Source organism: Piliocolobus tephrosceles, chromosome 21 (genome assembly GCF_002776525.5).
Source record: "Piliocolobus tephrosceles isolate RC106 chromosome 21, ASM277652v3, whole genome shotgun sequence".
Taxonomy (NCBI): Eukaryota; Metazoa; Chordata; class Mammalia; order Primates; family Cercopithecidae; genus Piliocolobus; species Piliocolobus tephrosceles.
This window is the reverse complement of record NC_045454.1, coordinates 18,674,895-18,694,940: the sequence shown is the minus strand read 5'-3', so window position 1 is coordinate 18,694,940 and position 20,046 is coordinate 18,674,895. Positions and strand designations below refer to the sequence as shown.

Genomic DNA, 20,046 nt, shown 5'->3' with positions numbered 1-20,046 from the left:
AGGTAAATGGATGGGTGGATGGGTAGGTGGATAAAAGGTTGGATGAAAGATGGTTGAACCATCGGATCAATGGATGGACTGATGAGGTCTAGATGTTGGATGTTTGATTGATGGATGGTTGGATGGACTTTTGGTTGGATACATGGAGAGATTAATGGATGTTGGGATACATGAGTGGAGAGATGGATGCATGGATGTATGGAACGACAGGCTGTATAGTGGTTAAGTGTGCAGATCCTTGGGAGCCAGACCAGCTGGATTTGAATCCTCCTTCTGCCATTTATACACTGCGTAATTTGGGCAATTTGTTTCATTTTCCTTTGTTTCCTCATCTGTTACAGAGGGATGATAATAATTGTTTCTACCTCTTGGGGTTGCTGTGAGAAATGAATGAGCCCTAAATCAGTGCTTGGGGCATAACCAGGTTTATGATGATGGGAGGATGGATGGTCAGATGACTGGATGGATGAAGGATAGATGAAGTGCATGACTGAACGAAGGGAAGAGTAGTGGGGGAGCAGATGGAGACACACACTCATGGGACACCCTCAGACATTTTATTAGGGGCTTAGAAAGGAGTCCTAGGGGATCATTCTATTTTCCCATGAGTTATGGCCCCAGGAATAGATTAGATCTGGACATAGGACAAGGTAACATCACCCTGGATTTCCAACGTGTCTACCCTCTGAAAGGCCGAGAGGCGATGGGTGAAGTCAAAGAGGTGCTGGCCATTGGCGAAAACCTTGAAGCGATCCAAGCCACAGCGAATGGACAGCTGCAGGGAGAGTTGGGGGCATGAGGCCAGGGCCAGGACCAAGGCCCTGGAAGGAAGTGGGAAAAGAGAACCCAGACTCACATCAAAGAACTGTCCGGGACCAAATGGGTTATGCGTGATCTTCCTCTCCTCGGATCCCCACGAGCCTTTCAGAAGGCTGTTCCGGACCACGGTACCTTTGCCCATGCGGGGATTAATGTGCAAAGCTATGTCCCCCGTGGAGCCCACCTTGAAGTCGATGACAAAGCTAGGGACAGAGAGGGAGGGGGGAGTCAGATGGAGTCCAATGGGGAGGGGCCTGTGGGCTGGACCTCTGAGTCCCTAAAGGAGGAGGGGACAGAGGGTCTAGACTGTTGGGTCTGAGGAGGGAGGAGGGGGATGGGGGTTCCCACCTAGTCTACGTTATACCTCTTGCCTGCGGGGGGCACATAGCCCTTGATGATGATGGTTCTTCGAGCCGTGAGCCCTCCTTGCAGCCTCCCGAAATATGGCACAGGCTGTGGGAAGAGAATGGGGGGGTCCCATTCTCTCTCAGCTTAGCAGAGCCAGATGTGGGAAGAAATTTTATTTTTCTTTTCTTTTCTTTCCTTTCTTTTTTTCTTGTAAGAGATGGGGTCTCACTCTGTCACCCAGGCTGGAGTGCAGTGGCATTATCAAGTCTCACTGCAGCCTCGAACTGCTGGGCTCAAGCAATCCCCCCATCTCAGCCTCCCGAAGTGCTGGAATTACAGGCATGAGCCACCACGCCCAGCCTTGCAGGAACAAATTTTGTTTTCTAAGCAGAGTCTCCCTCTGTTGCCCAGGTTGCAGTGGCACAATCTCAGCTAACTGCAACCTCTGCCTCCCGGGTTCAAGCAATTCTCCTGCTTCAGCCTCCCGAGTAGCTGGGATTACAGGCATGTGCCACCACACCTGGCTAACTTTTGTCATTTTAGTAGAGATGGGGATTCACCATGTTGACCAGGCTGGTCTGGACCTCCTGACATCAAGTGATCCACCTGCCTTGGCCTCCCAAAGGGCTGGGATTACATGCATGAGCCATCATGTCCGGCCAAGAACAAATTTTCTTCCTTTTTTTTTTTTTTTTTTTTTTGAGACAGAGTCTTGCTCTGTCGCCAGGCTGGAGTGCTGTGGCGCGATCCCGGCTCACTGCCACCTCCGATTTCCTGGTTCAAGTGATTCTCCTGCCTCAGCCTCCTGAGTAGCTGGGATTACAGGCGCCCACCACCACGTCCAGCTAATTTTTGTATTTTCAGTAGAGACGGAGTTTCACTATGTTGGCCAGGATGGTCTCGCTCTCCTGACCTCGTGATCCACCCACCTCGGCCTCCCAAAGTGCTGGGATTACAGGCATGAGCCACCATTCCTGGCCCAAGAACAAATTTTCTGAGAGGCCCTACTCCTCCTGGAAAACATCCCCAACCCCTTCTGCTCCCTAAACCTGACCACTAACTCTATCTACCCTCTCCCCACCTCCCACCCCAAACACCCTCAGCCCACTGTCTTTCCGGCTGTCTCAGGTTCCCCGGGGATCCGTGCCCCCTCCCGACCATCCACCTCTGTTTCCCCTAAGCCATACCGGGTTGAAGACTGGGGGTCCTTCCATGGTCTGTGAAGTGAGGAAGAAGCGATATTATTCTCCAAGAGTCCACAGATTATCTACGACACACCCATTAGACTCCAACGTTTCTCTAGGTGCTGGGTTAGTACACCTGGGGCTGCAACCCCTTTTAGCTTCCCCCACCCCAATTCTCACCATTCCCACTCCCCACCCGGGGGCATCTCAGCCCTCCCACTCACGGGCAGGCTGTTCAGCTGTTGATGGCAATGTCCGGGACCCTGAACGATGGACGGAAGGCGGGAAGGGTGAGAGGGGCTGAGGGACCCCCACTAAGGGGGAAGACCCTCACCCGTCAGCAAGTACTTACAGGGTAAGGTGGCATCATTGGGGGTCCCTGTGGGCACAGAAAGAGAAAGCGGTTATGAGAGGGTCCCCACATTTGGGACTGAAAGATGTCGAGGGTGCCTGCCCTGGGGTGGCCCACCACCACCACCACTGTGCCAGGGAACTCTGGCATCAAAGGGTGGCACCCCAATCACAGATTCATGGAGAGGGGCACCCCATGTTGAGGGATTGCTGATGCCCAGTGAGTCACCCCAAAGTTGTAGGACAATGCCTGGTCCATTCCATTCTCTGTACCCTTCCCCATGCTGTCTTCCTGCTGTCCCGGGGCCCTGACTCGCTGACCTTGATCTCAGTTTCTGCCTCTGTTTCTGTGTTTCTGTCTCTCTCTCTCTGTGTCTTGGCCACACCTCAGCACAGGGGCTTCCTTCTGCCTAACACCTTATTTATTTTATTTTATTTATTTATTTATTTATTTATTTGAGATGGAATTTTGCTCTCGTTGCCCAGGCTGGAGTGCAGTGGCACGATCTCGGCTTACTGCAACCTCCACCTCCTGGGTTCAAGCGATTCTCCTGCCTTAGCCTCCCAAGTAGCTGGGATTACAAGCATGCGCCATCACGCCCGGCTAATTTTGTATTTTTAGTAGAGACAGGGTTTCTCCATGTTGGTCAGGCTGGTCTCAAACTCCCGATCTCAGGTGATCCGCTCGCCTCAACCTCCCAAGTCTAACACATTTAACTTTTACTCTCTGTCTCTCCCTTTCTCTCTGTTTCCTCGTCTTTTCTCCTCCTTGTAATTAACTCCTTTCTGTCTTGACTTCTGTTCTCAGCCAGCTATCCCAAAGGCCCTTTAAAAGTAGCTTTATATAGCCGGGTGTGGTGGCAGGTGTCTGTAATCCCAGCTACTTGGGAAGCTGAGGAAGGAGAATTGCTTAAACCTGGGAGGCGGAGGGTGCAGTGAGCTGAGATTGCACCACTGCACTCCAACCTGGGCCACACAGCAAGACTCCATCTCAAAAAAAAAAAAAAAAAAAGTAGCTTTATATGCCGGGCGCTGTGACTCACCCTGTAATCACAGGACTTTGGGAGGCTAAGGTGGGTGGATCACCTGAGGCCAGGAGTTTGAGACCAGCCTGGACAACATAGGGAGATTCCTCCCCTCCATCTTTACAAAAAATTTAAAGATTAGCTGGGGATGGCGGCGTGTGCCTGTAGTCCCAGCTACTCAGGAGGCTGAGGTGGGAGGATCACTTGAACCCAGGAAGTTAAGAATGCAGTGATCTGTGATTGCACCACCACACTCCAGCCTGGGTGACAGAGCCAGACCCTGCCTCAATAATAATAATAAATTAAATAAAATTGAGAAACTCAATTTAATTGCATGTTATTTATTTTTAATGATGGTGTTAAGCAACCTCTTGAGAATTCATTCACTATCGTGTGTTCTTTTCCCTTCCTTATCCTCACTTCCTGACTCACCTTACACACTTCCTCCTACACCAAGAACCCCTGCCTTCCTGACCCATGGCTAGTCAAGCCCTTCCTTTAGGCTCCCAAAACCTCCTGCATACTCCACATCCCAGCCCCCACCCCTCTGCCTGTGCCTTCCCTACCACAGCCCTGACCATTTCTGATGCCATGTCTGTGAGCCCGGTGAGGTCAGGGCCCAGAGATATCTCAGTCATTCCCGTCTCCAGCCCTGCCTAGCCCAGGGCCTGACCCCTCTGCCTGCCCCCACCCACCCCCTATCCTGGCCCTGATCCCTCTGCCTGGGTCCCAACCCAGCTGCAACCCTTCAGCCTGGGCCTCCCCTTCCTGGCCCTGATCCCTTGCAGTGATGGGTCTGTCTTCCCAGTGGGCTCCCTTGATCATCACTGGGCTCTTGGCATCACTCAGCAGAAGGAGGCGCTTGGGAAATAAATGAATGCGGAACCTGGCTGGGCACCATGGCTCACACCTGTAATCCCAGCACTCTGGGAGACTGTAGCCAGTGGATCTCTTGAGGCCAGGAGTTCAAGACCAGCCTGGCCAACATGATGAAACCCCATCTCCACTAAAAATACAAAAATTAGCCGGATGTGATGGTGGGTGCCCGTAATCCCAGTTACTTGGGAGGCTGAGGCAGGAGAATCGCTTAAACCTGGGATGTGGAGAGTGCAGTGAGCCAGAATCACGCCACTGTACTCCAGCCTGGGCGACAGAGCAAGACTTCATCTCAAAAAGAAAAAATAGGCCAGGCCCGGTGGCTCACGCCTGTAATCCCAGCACTTTGGGAGGTTGAGGCAGGCAGATCACGAGGTCAGGAGATCGAGACCATCCTGGCTAACACAGTGAAACCCTGTCTCTACTAAAATATAAAAAAATTAGCCAGGCATGGTGGCGGGCACCTGTAGTCCCAGCTACTCGGGAGGCTGAGGCAGGAGAATGGCGTGAATCCGGGAGGTGGAGCTTGCAGTGAGCCAAGATTGCGCCACTGCACTCCAGCCTGGGCGACAGAGCGAGACTCAGTCTCAAAAAAAAAAAAAAGAAAAAAGAAAGAAAGAAAGAAAAATGAATGTGGAACTGAATTTAAAAGGAAGGACGCAAGAAGGGATGGGACCCCTCACACCTGGGGCGGGGGGAGCCGGCCTCCGATGAAGTTGATTGACTGAAGTTGCAGATCCCCATCCACTTGCAGGTGAGTGACCATCTGCAGGGGAAGCCGGTGCCCATACTCATAGAAGGAATTTCCATTTACCACCACCTGGAGGGCAGAGATGGGAGGTCAGGAGTCAGCACCCATGATCCTGGGAAGGTAGAAACAGGAAGCAGGGGCAGGGTGCCATGGCTCACGCCTCTAATCCCAGCACTTTGGGAGGCTGAGGTGGGCAGATCATTTGAGATCAGGGGTTCGAGACTAGCCTGGCCAACATAGTGAAACCCCACCTCTACTGAAAATACAAAAATTAGCTAGGCATGGTGGCATGCGCCTGCAATCCCAGCTACTCGGGAGGCTGAGGCAGGAGAATCGCCTGAACCCGGGAGGTGGAGGTTGCAGTGAGCCAAGATCACACTGCTGTACTCCAGCCTGGGCGACAGCAAGACTGTCTCAAAAAAAAAAAAAAAAAAAAAAAAAAAAAAAAAAAAGCAGGGAACAGGGATGTTTTTCATTGGGAGTTGAAAGTCTTGGGGATGAGCTGGGGCAGCCTCAGCATCAGGAACCTTGGAGTCCACAGCTCAGAGGCCAAGCTAGGGTCAAAAGTCAGCTCACTGGCCAGGTGCGGAGGCTCATGCCTGTAATCCCAGCACTTTAGGAGGCCAAGGTGGGGGGATCATTTGAGATCAAGAGTTTGAGACCAGCTTGAGCAACATAACAAGATCCTGTCTTTACAACATTGCAAGACCCTGTCTTTATAAAAACATACAAAAATTAGCCAGGCGTGGTGATGTGCACCTGGAGTCCCAGTTACTCCGGAGGCTGATGTGAGAGGGTCACCAGAGCCTGGGGAGGTCGTGGGTATAGTGAGCTCTTTGCATCACTGCACTCCAGCCTGGGCAACACAGCGACATCCAGTCTAAAGAGAAAAAAAAAGTACATGGTTTGCAAAAAACACAAACTGGTAGGAGGAAATACACATGAAATGTATTACAAGGCTCTCAGCAGTAGGGTAATGGGACTAAGGAAAATAGCTAAAAGAGGAATTTTAAAAATAGGCAGGAAAGAAAGAAGAGAAAAGAAAGAAGTTAGGCCGGGTGCGGTGGCTCAAGCCTGTAATCCCAGCACTTTGGGAGGCCGAGACGGGCGGATCACGAGGTCAGGAGATCGAGACCATCCTGGCGAACACGGTGAAACCCCGTCTCTACTAAAAAAATACAAAAAACTAGCCGGGCGAGGTGGCGGGCGCCTGTAGTCCCAGCTACTCAGGAGGCTGAGGCAGGAGAATGGCGTAAACCCGGGAGGCGGAGCTTGCAGTGAGCTGAGATCGCGCCACTGCACTCCAGCCTGGGCGACAGAGTAAGACTCTGTCTCAAAAAAAAAAAAAAAAAAAAAAAAAGAAAGAAAGAAGTTGACATAAAAAGTGGGGATAGAAAAAGGAAAGAAAGGAAGGAGGGAGGGAGAGAGAAGGAAGAAGAGAGGAGGGAAGGGGGGAAGGAAGGAGGGAAGGAAAGAGGAGAGAACGGAGAAATAGGAAGGAAAAAGAAGAAAAAGAAGGAAGAGGCCGGGCGCGGTGGCTCACGCCTGTAATTTCAGCACTTTGGGAGGCCGAGGCGGGCAGACCACCTGAGGTCAGGAGTTCGAGGCCAGCCTAGGCAACATGGTGAAACCCTGTCTCTACTAAAAATACAAAAATTAGTTGAGCGTGGTGGCATGCGCCTGTAGTCCCAGCTACTCGGGAGGCTGAGGCAGGAGAATCTCTTGAACCCAGGAGGTGGAGGTTGCAGTAAGCCGAGATCGTGCCACTGCATTCCAGCCTGGGCAACAGGGTGAGACTCTATCTCAAAAAAAAAAAAAAAAAAAAAGAGAGAAAGAAAACGAAGGAAGGAGGGAAGGAAGGAAGGAGCCGAGATGGCGCCACTGCACTCCGGCTCAGGAAATAAGAGAGAAAGCACGCAGACCTTGTAGTGCTCAGCCAGGACTAGGAAGACCAGCTCGAAGGCGGCGCCCTTTTTGAAGGGCATGCTTCTCTTCTTCTCCTCGCTGCCCCACTTCCCGCCCTGCAGGGTGTTGAAGACGACCTTGTCCCAGCCGTCAAACCGCGGATTGAAGTGGAAGGCGATGTCTGCGCCCGGGTCCTGTCCCACCACAAAGTTCACGAAGAATCTGGCGGGACATGAAGGGCTCGTTCCCCTGGTGCCACCTCCCGGTGCCTGGGGGCCCCCTCTAGGAAGCCCTCTCCCCGCCGCCCTGTCCCAGGGCTCCCTGGTCCAGACCTCAGCACCTGCTCTGAGGGGCGACCTTGGCACTGTGGGCCATGGTGTGGAGGGGGCGTGAATTCTGAGGGGGGCAGATTCCCACCACCACCACACCTTCGCTCACAGTCTTTCCTTCTTTTTTTTTTTTTTTTGAGATGGAGTCTTGCTCTGTCGCCCAGGCCGGAGTTGGAGTGTCACAATCTCAGCTCACTGCAACCTCCACCTCCCGGGTTCCAGCGATTCTCCTGCCTCAGCCTCCCAAGTAGCTGGGATTACAGGCGTGCACCACCACATCCAGCTAATTTTTGTATTTTAAGTAGAGATGGGGTTTCACCATGTTGGCCAGGCAGGTCTCGAACTCCTGACCTCAGGTGATCCACCTGCCTCGGCTTCCCAAAGTGCTGGGATTACAGGTGTGAGCCACTGTGCCTGACCTTTGTTTTCTTTTTTTGAGACAGGGTCTCACAGTCTCGCCCTGTCCTCCAGGCTGGAGTGCAGTGGCCACGATGGCAGCTCACTGCAGCCTCAACCTCCTGGGTCAACTGATTTTCCTGCATCAACCTCCCTAGTAACTGGGACTACAGGCTCATGCCACTATGCCTGCCTTTTTTTTTTTTTTTTGTAGAGACGGGGTCTCACTATGTTGCTCAGGCTGGTCTCAAACTCCCGGGCTCAAGCAATCCTACCACCTCAGCCTCCCAAAGTGCTGGGATTACAGGTGTGAGTTGCTGTACCCGGCCCACCTTGCCTTCTTAAACCACCTCCTCCAGCCTCTTCCCAACTTCCAGTTAGGACTGCTACGAGTCTGCCACAGGCCAGGCTCTGTTCTATGCATTTTGGGTCTCCCTGCTCCGCTCCTGGCCCTGAAGATCATTTCCCTGATGCAGCCAGAGGGCCCCTGTGAACACCCATGCCGCATCACATTCTGCACCCCGGGCACACCAGCATCCTTGAAATTGCTCCCCAGGGCAGGCACACACCTGTCTCAGGGCCTTCGCACTGGCTCTTCCCTCTGCCTGGACGGCCCTTCCCTCAGCTGTCCCGGGGATGCCTCTCTCCATTCTTTCTGTTCTTTGCTGAAATGTTTCCTTCCCAGGCAGACCTTCTCTGGCCACCTTTTTAGTTTTTTTGAGACAGTCTATCTTTATCACCCAGGCTGGAGTGCAGTGAAGTGATCTCAGCTCACTCCGACCTCTGCCTTCAGGGCTCAAGTGATTCTCCCACATCAGGCTCCCAAGTAGCTGGGATTATAGGCACCTGTTACCAGGCCTGGCTAATTTTGTATTTTTAGTAGAGATGAGATCTTGCCGTTTTGGCCAGGCTGGTATCCAACTCCTGACCTCAGGTGATCAGCCTGGCTTAGCCACCCAAAGTGCTGGGATTACAGGCGTGAGCCACAGCGCCTGGCCTGGACTTCTTTTTTATGTTTTCCCTACTAGGACGTCAGCTCCATGAGGGCAGAAGTCTCTGTCCTGTTCACTCTTCCATCCCTAGTGTTAGGACACAGAGTGGGCACTCACTGAAGAAGTAAACAATAAATAAATAAACAACAGGCTGGGCAGAGTGGCTCACAACAGTGCCTGATTCTCCCAGCACTTTAGGAGGCTGAGGCTAGAGGATCGCTTGAGCCCAGGAGTTCAAGACCAGCCTGGGCAACATAACAAGACTTTGTCTCTACAAAACAAATAATAATGATAAAAAAATTAAAACCGGGTACGGTGGCTCACACCTATAATCCCAGCACTTTGGGAGGCCGAGGCGGGTGAATCACCTGAGGTCAGGAGTTCGTGACCAGCCTGACCAACATGGAGAAGCCCCATCTCTACTGAAAAATACAAAATGAGCTGGGCTTGGTGGCGCATGCCTGTAATCCCAGCTACTGGGGAGGCTGAGGCAGGAGAATCACTTGAAACCGGCAGGCGGAGGTTGCATTAAGCAGAGATCACGCCACTGCACTCCAGCCTGGGCAACAAGAACAAAACCCCGTCTCAAAAAAAAAAAAAAATTAAAAATTAAATTAGCTGGGCATGGTGGCGCATGTCTGTAGTCCCATCTGCTTGGGAAGATGAGGTGGGAGGATCACTTGAGCCCAGGAGTTGAAGGCCGAAGTGAGCTATGATATTGTGCTACTGCACTCCAGCCTGGGCAACAGAGCAAGACCCTATCTCTAAGGGAAAAAAAGTCATATGAGGCCAGTTATTGTCACCGTGTTAAGGCCCTTTTTAAAAAGCTAAGACTGGGCCAGGCACAGTGGCTCATGCCTGTAATCTCAGCACTTTGGGAGGCTGAGATGGGCAGATCACTTGAAGTCAGGAGTTTGAGACTAGCCTGGCCAACATGGTAAAACCCTGTCTCTACTAAAAATACAAACATTAGCCGGTATGCTGGCACATGCCTGTAATCCCAGCTACTCGAGAGGCTGAGGCAGGAGAATCGCTTGAACCTGGGAGACAGAGGTTGCAGTGAGCCGAGATCATGCCATTGTACTCCAGCCTGGGCGACAAGAGCAAAACTCCATCTCAAAAAAAAGAAGAAGCAAAGAAAAAAAAGAGCCGGGCGCAGTGGCTCACGCCTGTAATCCCAGCACTCTGGGAGGCCGAGGCGGGTGGATCACCTGAGGTCAGGAGTTCGAGAGCAGCCTGACCAACATGGAGAAACCCCGTCTCTACTAAAAATACAAAATTATTAGCTGGGCCTGGTGGCACATGCCTATAATCCCAGCTACTAGGGAGGCTGAGGCAGGAGAATTGCTTGAACCTGGGAGGCGGAGGTTGCGGTGAGCCAAGATCGTGCCATTGCACTCCAGCCTGGGCAACAAGAGTGAAAGTCCGCCTCAAAAAAAAAAAAAGAAAAGAAAGTGAAGTACAGAGAGGTATAGTCACTTTCACCCTTTCACCAACATAGAGCTGGGGAGTGGCAGAGCTGGGATTTTAACTCGGGGACCCAGCCCTGAGCCTGTGATCTCAATTCCTGCCATCACACCCATTGGCTTCAGTCTAATGTCCAACTCAGGGACTGCCTCTCAAGGTGAGCCCTCCCTGAACCTTCTGGCCCCCACATACCCACTCCTGATCTGCCCCAGGCTCGTCTCTAGCTATTGGGTGGGGCAGCAAAAGAGTCCCCTCCTCACCAGGGTGGGGTAAGGGCAGAAAGCCCCCAACAGCCAGGCCCAGAGCACTCTGTGGGAAGTCCCCTGCCAGCCCAGCCTGGCTTGGGGAGGGTCTTACCTCTTCATGTGCTCGCTGGCTACTCCTTGGATGTAAACAGACATTCCCACGCTGAGCCCGCCCGGGATGGGCTTGTAGTAAGGCAGTGTCTGGAGAAGAGGCCTGGTGAGGGGACTCACAAGCCTTTACCCCTCCCGGAAAAGCCCCCCAGTCCCTTAAGCAGGGGAGAGGAAACCACGGGGGAGGACCAGGTTGAAGATGACGAGGGCCGACAGTTAGACATGGACACAGACAGCCTGAGGTCAGGGTGGGCGTAAATTGAGGGTCTGGGTCTGCTTTGGGTAAATCAAACCACAGAGTTAGATGGGGGCCCCCCAGGATCAGGGTAGGGAAAATTGGTGTGAGGGCTTATGGACGGAGCTGCGGGCAGGGTGGGGCCTGAGTTGGCGTCTCACCGGGTTGTAGGTGGGCTGGTAGCCCGGTGCAGGGACATAGGCCATTGCTCGAGGTTGTGCTAGTGGCTGGTCCTATGAGAAGAGCTGCAGGAGTGGGAGATGGTGGCAGATGGCAGGCAGTGGTGGCTCTTATACCCAGGGTAAGGGCGTGTCTGGCAGGGGAGGATCCATAGGGCTCTCTTCTGGGACTCTCAGGCTGTCAGCTTCTCCTAGAGCGCACCCTAGTCTCCCTTCCCTTGCCAGCTTCCCTGGTGACCAGCCAGGACCCAAATCACCTGGGTCCCCTCCCCTCGGCCCTCCTGCAAAGAGGAAGTGCTGATGAACTTCGGCCCTGCCAGGGCCTTATCAGAGCCCATAAAACCCTGCCCAGAATTCTGTTGGCAGAGGGAGGGTGAGAACAGGCAGGGCAGGGCAGGGCAGGGCTGCAGGAGTGACCCAGGACAGGTGGGCAGCGGAAGAGGAGAACTCAGAGGAACTGCGAATTCCTGCCTCTCCCAGCACCTGTGAAGGGACCTACATTGATTACGTGCCCACCACACGGCTTTACCACATACGTTATAGTGTAGTGAGAGTGGTTTAGATTACTAGTGTGTGGAGCCAGAGGTTCCAGGTTCAAATCCTGCCTTTGCCACTTCTCAGCTATCTGATCCTGGGTCAGTGCCTTACCTTCAATTTGCCCATGTGCTCATCTGTAAAATGGGGATAGTGGTAGTATTGGCTGGGTGCAGTGGCTCATGCCTGTAATCACAGCACTTTGGTTGGCTGAGGTGGGTGGATCACCTGATGTCAGGAGACCAGCCTGATAAAATTCCAGTCTCTACTAAAAATACAAAAATTAGCCAGGCATGGTGGCGGGCACCTATGATCCCAGCTACCTGGAGGCTGAGGCAGGAGAATCGCTTGAACCTGATGGTGGAGATTGCAGTGAGCCGAGATCATGCCACTGCACTCCAGCCTGGATAACAGAGGGAGACTGTTTTGAAAAAAAAAAAAATCATAATAGAGGAAACAAACATTGAATAGCTATCAAAATATTTTAAACATGAATTTGTGATCCAGTAATGCCTGTATGTCATTAATCTACCAAATAAGAAGATCTAGCAGTGGGTCCAACAGCTACTCAAAAAAAAAAAAGAGTAGTATCAACCTTGGGCTGGGTGTGGTGGCTCGTGCCTACAATCCCAGCACTTCGGGATGCTGAAGCAGGAGGACTCCTTGAGCCCAGGAGTTCAAGACCAGCCTGGGAAACATAGCGAGACCCCATATCTAAAAAATAAAAATAAAAATTAGCTGGACACGGTAGCACACATCTGTATGCCTAGCTACTCAAGAGGCTGAGGCAGGAGGATCGCTTGAACCCAGGAGTTCAAGGTTACAGCAAGCTATGATCATGCCACTGCAGTCGAGCCTGGGTGACAGACTAAGACCCTGTCTCTAAAATTAACAACAATAATAGTCATAACAATAATCATAATAGTATCAACTTCATAGAGTCCTTGATCATTAAGATAATAAATGCTCAGAACAGGACTTACCATATAGAAGTCATTACATTAATGCTTGGTCTCTTGCAGTCATTCCAAACATAAATCCAGAAGATTGGGAAGACATACTGATAAAAAGCCCTAAAGTTTTTGTTTGTTTGTTTTGTTTGTTATTTTTGAGACAGAGTCTTGCTCTATCACTCAGGCTGCTGTGCAGTGGCACTATCCCGGTTCACTGCAACCTCTGCCTCCTGGGTTCAAGGGATTCTCCTGCCTCAGCCTCCTGAAGAGCTGGGGTTACAGGCATGCCCCACACTCGGCTAATTTTTGTGTTTTTAGTAGAGATCAGGTTTTCCCATGTTGGCCAGTCTGGTCTCAAACTCCTGACCTCAAGTGATCCGCCTGCCTCAGCCTCCCAAAGTGCTGGAATTGCAGGCATGAGCCACTGCGCCCGGCCAGAAACCCCAAAGTTGTTTTTCGTGTTTTGTTTTTTTGAGACAGAGTCTTGCTCTGTCGCCCAGGCTGGAGTGCAGCAGCATGATCTCGGCTCGCTGTAACCTCGCCTCCCAGGTTCAAGGATTCTCCTGTCTCAGCCTCCCGAGTAGCTGGGACTACAGGCACCTGCCACCACACCCAGCTAATTTCTGTATTTTTAGGAGAGATAGGGTTTCACCATGTTGACTAGGCTGGTCGCGAACTCCTGAACTCAGGCGATCCACCTGCCTCAGCCTCCCAAAGTGCTGGGATTACAGGTTGAGTCACCGTGCCCAACACTCCAAAGTTTTAAAGAAATGAGGCTCAAGATTTGGTAACAAGGGAATCCCAGCCAGACGCCAGCACCAGATCCCATGTGCTGTGCAGTGAAAGGCGCCAGGCAGGGCGCGAATGCCACCCTCAACCCCAGGGCAGGCAGGGAGACCGGGAAGCCTTGCAACCCAGGGGGAGCCCAGCGACTTTTGCTCACTCCCTCCTTCCCTGGCTTCCTTGTGCCCCTCGCCTGCCCGCTGCCAGTCTGAATGGCCATCACCTCCATGCCACCCATTCCCACGCATGCAACCTCTAGCCCCAGCCTTCAGGACTGCGGTCTCTGGAGCCCCCACAGGCATCTCAGCCCCCCTCCCACCTCTCCTCTTTCCAAGAAGATCACCGGCTTCTTTGCTTTGCTTTATTGTTCGTGGGGTGAAGATAAGGCCTTGGGCTTGAGGAAGTCATTGTCATATAGTTATAAACTGGGAGACTGGGTGAGAAGGCACACAGACGAAGGTCATCGCCCATCCTCCCTTTCTGCAGATGAGGTGGGACAAGGCCAGCCCCCTGGCTGGGGACCCGGATGCGAGGGCTCTCAGAGCTTGGAGAAGGTGACGCTTTTCAGTTCCTTGTTCTCAGTCACGGCTTGGACCGACTTGGTGATGTCCTGGGTCTGCAGCATGCTCATGTTCCAGGACGCCTGGTACCGAGGGTGTTGGGAAAGAACGAGGAGACAGATTAGCAGGGGCCAATCAGGATGAAGCATGCAGCACCCTGAGCCTTGGTTGGTCGCCTGGGGTTAGAGGAGCGCTGTGACTGGTTGGAGCAAGCGCCTTACCACGTAGTTGAGGCTCTCGGCCACCGAATGGTCGCGGGAGTAGAGCAGGTTGACCTTGGTGCTCTGCACCGCCACAGGGCTCTTGCTGGAAATCTCGGCCGCCAGCGCTAAGGCAGCATCGAGCATGACCTCCTTGTCTGGGAACACCCGGCTGCAGCGAAAGAGATCAGGGACCGGGTGGGCTGGGAAGGGCTCTCTCCCCCAGCCTCCCGCAGATGAAGAAGTGGCCACTCACAGAGGAAGGCCCAAGACCCCAGAGAAACAGCCCAACGGGAGCAGGGGACTGACCCCACACTAACGAAACGACCTCGCCAAGAAAGGATGCCACTTGGAATTCTAGAGTGAGGAGACAAGGGGACCCGAAGAGGCCTCTACCCCTCCAGGCCTGGCTGCCCCCAGCACTGAGCCACCAGGGCCATGGCTCTACCTGACCAGGCCGCAGCCCAGGGCCTCGTCAGCCATCATCTTGCGGGCGGTGAAGGCCAGCTCGTTGACCAGGCTGCAAAGGGGAGCGTGCATCAGGAGGTGGCTGTCACCCCAGGGCTGCGAGATGCTCTGGGGTATGCCGCCCACACATCCACACCCCCTGCACTCACCTCTGGTTCCCGATGACCTTGGGCAGACGCTGCAGTGTCCCTACATCAGCAGCTAAACCCACGTCCACCTCCTGGGGGAGGAACCGGGTCAGTGCTTGGTTTCTTTCTTTTTTTTTTTTTTTTTTTGAGACGGAGTCTCGTGCTGTTGCCCAGGCCGGAGTGCAGTGGCGCAATCTCGGCTCACTGCAACCTCCACCTCCCGGGTTCACGCCATTCTCCTGCCTCAGCCACCCGAGTAGCTGGGACTACAGGCACCCGCCACCTCGCCCGGCTAGTTTTTTTGTATTTTTTAGTAGAGACGGGGTTTCACCGTGTTAGCCAGGATGGTCTCCATCTCCTGACGTCGTGATCCGCCCATCTCAGCCTCCCAAAGTGCTGGGATTACAGGCTTGAGCCACTGCGCCCGGCCCCAGTGTTTGGTTTCTGCCCAATACTGTGCCCCTCACAACATCAACGTCCATGAAATTTCATGTTTACTGGAGAGTCCCGCCCCACCTTCACCCCAGGGACTTCTTCCAAAGTCCCACTCCATTGCCCAGGCAGCTTCTTGAATCAGGCAAGTTCTTTCAACCTAGAATAGAGCCCACCTTCCCACTCACGCGCCCTCCCATCCCTTCAGGGCAGCTCCATCCATCATGAGAGAGGCGCCCTCTTCACCCTACCTGAGACCCTGTTACTGCGTCCCCCGGCTCCATCTTGCCTCCCTCCTTCATCCCTACAGCCCCAGGAGCAATCCCTGCCTCTGGCACCTGCCAGCCTCAACCCCACCCCATACCGTACCCATTCACAACTTCACCTCTTGACTTCCTCTACCGGCAAGTCTGACTTTGTCAGGTTCAACTCCGACTCTTCCATGAAGCCCTCGGGGCTCACTCCAGGCCCCCCAACCCCACCCCACTGCCCAGCTCTAAGCAGGAGCTCAGGAGGATGGCTCACCTTCACCTGGAAGAAAGCGTCCTGGGCACAGTACCGGATGTCACAGGCGGTGATGAGGTCCACACCTAGGAGGTAGAGGCCAGGGACGCTGAATGACCACCAGAACCAACCCCACTTCCCAGGACGTGGGAGGGGGGTTCCTCTTGGGACAGAGTCTGGCCCATGACAGAGCTGAGGCTGGATGCCAGTGGTCGCAGCGTTGGGGTAGCAGCCCGACCCGGGGAGCACCCGAGCAGGAGGACAGCCACAGACTCACCTCCGCCAATGCAGCCCCCGTGGATGGCAGCAATCACAGGCTTGGGGCACTGAGAGGGAACAGGAAGAGTGGGGTCAGGGCTGGCCCAGGGCAGGTGGGCATGGAGAGGGATGCCCTAGAGTCACCTTCTCGATGACGCTGAAGGTCTCCTGATATCGAGTGATGATGTCACGGAGGTACCAGCTGATCCGGGCCACGTCATCTCCTTTGGGCTGCAGGATGTCCGAAGCCAGGTCCATCAGGTCAATACCTGGTGAGAAGGCGTGAGAGAGCTCATCCAGGCCCCCAGGCCCCACCCATTGCCCCAACCAGGGGTCAGAACCCAGGCACAGCAGGTTCGAATCCCCAAACCACCAAGGTGGAAAAAACAACTCACACAGGACTTGGTGAGGGATTGCATGTGGAGTGGGAAGGAAAGAAAAGCCAGCATTTGTGGAGTCATTACTCACTGAATCCTCACAACAACTCTACCAGCTAGGTCCTATTGCTATTTGTGTTACCGATGGGTAAACTAAGGCACAGAGAGGTTAAACACTTGCCCAAGGCCGGGCGCGGTGGCTCAAGCCTGTAATCCCAGCACTTTGGGAGGCCGAGACGGGCGGATCACGAGGTCAGGAGATCGAGACCATCCTGGCTAACACGGTGAAACCCCGTCTCTACTAAAAATACAAAAAACTAGCCGGGCGACGTGGCGGGCGCCTGTAGTCCCAGCTACTCCGGAGGCTGAGGCAGGAGAATGGCGTAAACCCGGGAGGCGGAGCTTGCAGTGAGCTGAGATCCGGCCACAGCACTCCAGCCCCGGCGACAGAGCAAGACTCTGTCTCAAAAAAAAAAACAAACAAACAAAAAAAAAAAACACTTGCCCAAGGGGTCACACTGGCTGGTGAGTAGTGTGAATTATTTAAATAAACTCATTAATGTTTTTAGAGACAGGGTCTCACTCTGTTACATCAGCTAGAGTGCAGTGGCACGATCATGGCTCACTGCAGCCTCCAACTCCCAGGTTCAAGCAATCTTCCCACCTCAGCCTCCTGAGTGGTTGGGACTGTGCCCAGGCTGGTCTTGAACTCCTGGGCTCAAGTGATCCTCCTGCCTTGGCCTCCCAAAGCGCTGGGATTACAGATGTGAGCCACCATGCCGTGCCAGAGTGGGATTTTAAAATCTGGAACCGGGCAGCTGGCTCCAGAGGCCATGCTCTTCCCAAAGATGCCAGACAACCCAGGACTCAGGGTCTGCAGAGTGAGCAATGGAGTCAATGGCACTGCTGTTTCCTGAGATGAGAAACATCTCAGGATGCAGCAATTTCTGCGGCTCCAACCTCAAGAGGATCCCAAATCTGACCTTTCCTCCATCAGTTGTTCTCCACGAGCCCGCCCTACTCTCCGTTTCCACCTGTGTCCCCAGTCTGTCCCCACACGCAGCCAGGGGGAGCCAGTGGACACCTGCTTGGATCAGACGCTCTTTTTTGTGAGACAGAGTCTTGCTTTTGTCGCCCAGGCTGGAGTGCAGTGGCATGATCTTGGCTCATTGCAACCTGCACCTCCCGGCTCAAACGATTCTCCTGCCTCAGCCTCCCGAGTAGCTGGGATTACAGGCGCCCGCCATCACGCCCAGCTAATTTTTGTATTTTTAGTACATATGGGGTTTTGCCATGTTGGCCAGGCTAGTCTCGAACTCCTGACCTTGTGATCCACCCGCCTCGGCCTCCCCAAGTGCTGGGATTATAGGCATGAGCCACTGTGCCTGGCCCAGACCCTCTTTTTCCCTCCTGTTGCTGTTAGAACAAAATGGAACGTCCTTGTTATGACTACCCTTCGTGAACACCGTTCACAACCTATTACTTTGGGCACACTGGCCTCCAACTGTGTGTGTGTGTGTGTGCATGTGCACGGGTGGACAGGGCTGCTGCAGTGGTACAGGACCTTCTCAGTGAGAAGGTGACCTGGAATAAAGACCCGGAGGAGGAGAGGGAGGGAGCCAAGGACCTTTGGGCTGACAACTATCCCTCCGTCTTCAACAGCCACACACTGACTCCTTCACTTCCTTCAGCTACAGCTCAAAGGTCACCTCCTCAGAGAGGCCCTCCCTGGCCAACCTGGCTGAACAGTGCATCCTGACCCCGACATCCCCTGCATCCTGACCCCGACTTACCTCTGGGCTGCATGGCTGCCTGTCCTATTGCTATGTCCTTATCTGCTTGAGGGCCTGACTCCCTTTCTAGAATGTGAGCTCTGAGAACACAGGAGTTCTTGTCTTTCTGTCCACTGCTGGATCCCCTGTGCCTAGAAAGGGCATAGCACACACGAGCTGCTCAATAGGTGACCAATATAGACAACAGTCCCCGTCCTCGTGGGGAGGCAAACAAATGAATAAACAAATATATTTTGGGGCCTCCCAGCACTTCGGAAGGCAGAGGCAGGAGGATCGCTTGAGGCTAGGGTTTTAAGAACAGCCTGGGGCAACACTGCAAGACCTCTTCTCTACAAGAAATGAAAAAATTAGCTGCACATGTGGCTGGGCGTGGTCGCCTGTAATCCCAGCACTTTCGGAGGCTGAGGTGGGCGGATCGCTTGAGCCCAGGAATTGGAGGCTAAGATACGTGAGCTATGATTGCATCACTGCACTCCAGCCGGGGCGACAGAGCAAGACCCTGGCTCCAAAATAATAAGTAAAAAGAAAAGAAAATGGCAGGACAGAGAGGTGAAAAGACAAGCGGAGGCAGGAGCCAGAGTTCCAAAATCCCAGCTCTGCCACTTACAAACTGTGAGAATTGGGTAAGTTTTTTGCTCTCTCTGGATCTGTTTCACCTTTAAATGGGGCTTATAGCGGAACCTGTCTTGTGGACTCTGACTGGAATTAATTGATATGTTTAAAGTGCTTAGAAAGGGGCGTGACAGGCTGGGCGCGGTGGCTCAAGCCTGTAATCCCAGCACTTTGGGAGGCCGAGACGGGCGGATCACGAGGTCAGGAGATCGAGACCATCCTGGCTAACATGGTGAAACCCCGTCTCTACTAAAAAATACAAAAAACTAGCCGGGCGAGGTGGCGGGTGCCTGTAGTCCCAGCTACTCGGGAGGCTGAGGCAAGAGAATGGCATAAACCTGGGAGGCGGAGCTTGCGGTGAGCTGAGATCTGGCCACTGCACTCCTGCCCGGGCGACAGAGCGAGACTCCGTCTCAAAAAAAAAAAAAAAAGAAAAAAAAGAAAGGGGCGTGACACACCGTGAGTGCTGCATAATTGTGGCCAACTTTTTCTTTCTCTATTTAGTATTCAGTAGTTCTACTCTATCACTGAGTCACGGCATGACCTGCTGTTTCTTCTTTCTGGCCTTCAGGGTCTTGCTGCTAAAAAAACAAAAGATGAGACGGCCGCATTCAGCTGGGAGCTGAAAGATGAAGGACCTGGGCCCGGCACAGCCAGAAAGGAGCCTCATCTTTCTGTTCTCAGACATGACCTCTATGAGAGCAAGGGGTCTGGAATGGGGGCTGCCTCCGGATTTCACGTCTCCAGCACCCAGGAGGGGGCTCTGGCCCTGGACTGTGTCACTGAATGTTTGTCAAATGAATGAACAAATGAACAAAAGGAGGAACAGAGCGAGATGCAGAAAGAAAGGAGGAGGCTGGGTGTGGTGGCTCATGCCTGTGATCCCAGCGCTTCGGGAGGCCGAGGCAGGAAGATCGCTTGAGATCAGGGGTCGAGACCAGCCTGGGTAACATAGCAAGCCCCGCCGCTATGGAAAATGAAAAAACTAGCTGTGCATGGTGGTGCACACCTGTGGTCCCAGCTACCTGAGGGGCTGAGGTGGGAGGATAGGTTGAGCCCAGGCCGCCACAGCTGCAGTGAGCTGAGATTGCTCCACTGCACTCCAGCCCGGGTGACAGAGGGAGACCCTGTCTTGAAAGAAAGAAAGAGAAAGAAAGGAAAGAAAGGAAAGAAAGGAAAGAAAGGAAAGAAAGAAAGAAAGAAAGAAAGAAAGAAAGAAAGAAAGAAAGAA

The 20,046-nt window shown here is 53.3% G+C and overlaps 2 protein-coding genes across 2 annotated transcripts in view; both read right to left on the bottom strand.

Annotated features, from left to right (window-relative positions):
* Positions 1–535: 535 nt before the first annotated feature.
* On the bottom strand, positions 536–11,990 carry LGALS4 (galectin 4). Its single transcript, XM_023229304.1, has 10 exons — positions 11,196–11,990; positions 10,801–10,889; positions 7,277–7,481; positions 5,289–5,423; positions 2,704–2,730; positions 2,576–2,614; positions 2,355–2,384; positions 1,184–1,272; positions 857–1,022; positions 536–775 (listed from the first exon to the last, which is right to left on the bottom strand). Exons 1-10 carry the CDS (start codon positions 11,238–11,240, stop codon positions 629–631), a joined length of 972 nt encoding a protein of 323 aa, XP_023085072.1. The 5' UTR covers positions 11,241–11,990; the 3' UTR covers positions 536–628.
* Positions 11,991–13,830: 1,840 nt separating this feature from the next.
* Positions 13,831–20,046, bottom strand: part of ECH1 (enoyl-CoA hydratase 1) — a 10,074-nt gene continuing 3,858 nt past the window's right edge. The window contains exons 4-10 of the mRNA XM_023229305.2: positions 16,178–16,302; positions 16,053–16,101; positions 15,797–15,861; positions 14,861–14,931; positions 14,692–14,763; positions 14,265–14,415; positions 13,831–14,126 (exon numbers count right to left, since the gene is read on the bottom strand). Of these exons, the coding sequence (XP_023085073.1) occupies positions 14,022–14,126; positions 14,265–14,415; positions 14,692–14,763; positions 14,861–14,931; positions 15,797–15,861; positions 16,053–16,101; positions 16,178–16,302 (638 nt within the window). The 3' untranslated portion in view covers positions 13,831–14,021. The remainder of the gene's footprint in view (positions 14,127–14,264; positions 14,416–14,691; positions 14,764–14,860; positions 14,932–15,796; positions 15,862–16,052; positions 16,102–16,177; positions 16,303–20,046) is intronic.